General features: G+C 50.5%; 1 protein-coding gene across 1 annotated transcript; it reads left to right on the top strand.

The window, feature by feature from the left end:
- The first annotated feature begins 242 nt into the window (after positions 1–242).
- LOC123124115 (WAT1-related protein At3g30340) lies at positions 243–1,779 on the top strand. Its single transcript, XM_044544811.1, has 3 exons — positions 243–497; positions 690–752; positions 841–1,779. The coding sequence occupies exons 1-3, from the start codon at positions 328–330 to the stop codon at positions 1,604–1,606; spliced, it is 999 nt and encodes a 332-aa protein (XP_044400746.1). The 5' UTR covers positions 243–327; the 3' UTR covers positions 1,607–1,779.
- Positions 1,780–1,985: the final 206 nt, after the last annotated feature.

The raw sequence follows: 1,985 nt of genomic DNA, 5'->3' as shown, positions 1-1,985 counted from the left end.
TGATTTTTACGGTAACATGCTATGCCCGTATATTTTCTCTTTTCAGATGGTTGGTCTAGAGAACTAATGCCACTACGCCACTACGCCAGTCATGGATGGCCCAACTTAATGGCATCTTCCGTCAGTGCACACAACTTAAAGCAAATAGTGTTGTAGTGCTGATTTAACTAATGTGTTAGTGGAGGCTATAAATAGCTCTGCCACAAGTATTCCTGAGTTAATTAATATCACACTCACCATAAAGCTTTTTTTCGAAAAGGAAGACAAAGCATCCCTCGCCATATAGTTCTTGCTAGTTCACTTGACTGTGTTGATCAAGAGTGTAGGATGGACTGGAAACCTACGGTGATGATGATGGCGGTGGTGATCATGTATGCGGTGTTGAATGTGCTGACGAAGATGGCTTTCAATGAAGGGATGCACACCACTGTCTTCATCGTCCTCCGCCTGCTCGTCGCCGCGCTCTTCCTCTCCCCGATCGCATACTTCAAAGAGAGGTTTGTATCAGCACTAACTGATGTCCTTACAAGTTTAATTGCATCTCGATTGCTAGGGTCATATGCATCACTGATGAAGAAGCATGGGGTAACGAAAGCTTTTATTTTATTTTAAATGAGAAATCATGGCCACTGATTTCTGTTTAGAAGTTAGCTAATTTCTGTATTTCGATTCCTTGTATATATATGTAGGAAGAGTAGACCTAAGCTGACCATGGAGATATTCGTGTACCTCTTCTTCAGTGCCTTGCTCGGGTAATTAATCTCTTTTGCATAATTATAGGAAGTCTTGAATTATTTGAAATTTCACATGCTAATTGATGCATGCATGGCAATTGCACAGAGCCTCTCTGATCCAGTGGCTCTTCTTCCTCGGCCTGCGGTACACGACGGCCACGTTCGCGAGCGCGTTCAACAACACGACCCCCATGTTTACCTTCCTCCTCGCACTCGCCTTCAAGGTCGAGAAGATCGATGTCGCCAGCCGATCCGGCGTCGCCAAGCTCACCGGCACGGCCGTGGGGCTGGCCGGAGCGACGGTGCTGGCATTCTACCAAGGGCCGACACTGATGGGGGTGGCGTCGGGGGACCACCTGGCCGCCGGTTCCACCCATAGAGACGGCGGTGCGCGGAGGTGGGCGGTGGGCTCGGTGGCGCTGCTGGGCTTCTCGGCGAGCTGGTCGTTGTGGTTCATCCTGCAGTCCAAGATCGGGACAAAGTACCCGGCGCTCTACTCCGGTACAGCGTGGATGTTCGTGCTCAGCTTCATCCAGATGGCCACCGTCGGGGCTGCCACCGAGAAGATGAGCTTGCAGATCTGGGTCCCACGCACGGCGCTCCAGGCCGTGACCGTGGTATTTGCTGGCGTGGGGTCGTCCGGGCTGGGGTTCCTGGTCATGTCATGGTGTGTGGAGCGGCGAGGGCCTGTGTTCACCACCGCCTTCATGCCGCTAATCCAGATCGTCACCGCCGGGCTCGATGTCAGCGTCCTCCATGAGCAGCTCCACCTCGGGAGCGTTGTCGGGTCGGCGGTCGTGGTCATGGGGCTCTACTTGGTCCTGTGGGGAAAGAGCAACGAGGCGAGCATCGGATCCAAACTCCCTGCGTGACTGCACCCAGACCTGCAGAGATGCACGTAGCTTCGGTAGTGACTGCACCCATGGTGTTTAAAAGCTGAATCATTTTTACTGGTGTTGGAGTAGTAGCTATGTACGGACCACGCAATCATGACCGTGAATCGTCATGGGACGGCATTAATTAAACGATGAGCATTTCATTTCAAGTGTTTTCGCTTTTCAGCACAATATATATAAGTACAGTACCATAAGAGCACACGCACACCAGTGAAGCTAGTTAGGTATCGCATAGCATACCGAGAGACTATATTGAAATATATTACCCGTATTCTTCCATCAATTCAGACTTTTGAATGAGTTGATCGATGCAAGCATCCAGAGGGATTCTCATGAAACTTTACGTGACGAACAC

This window comes from Triticum aestivum, chromosome 5D, assembly GCF_018294505.1.
Source record: "Triticum aestivum cultivar Chinese Spring chromosome 5D, IWGSC CS RefSeq v2.1, whole genome shotgun sequence".
NCBI lineage: Eukaryota > Viridiplantae > Streptophyta > Magnoliopsida > Poales > Poaceae > Triticum > Triticum aestivum.
The sequence above is the reverse complement of the archived record's forward strand: the minus strand, read 5'-3'. Positions and strand labels throughout refer to the sequence as shown.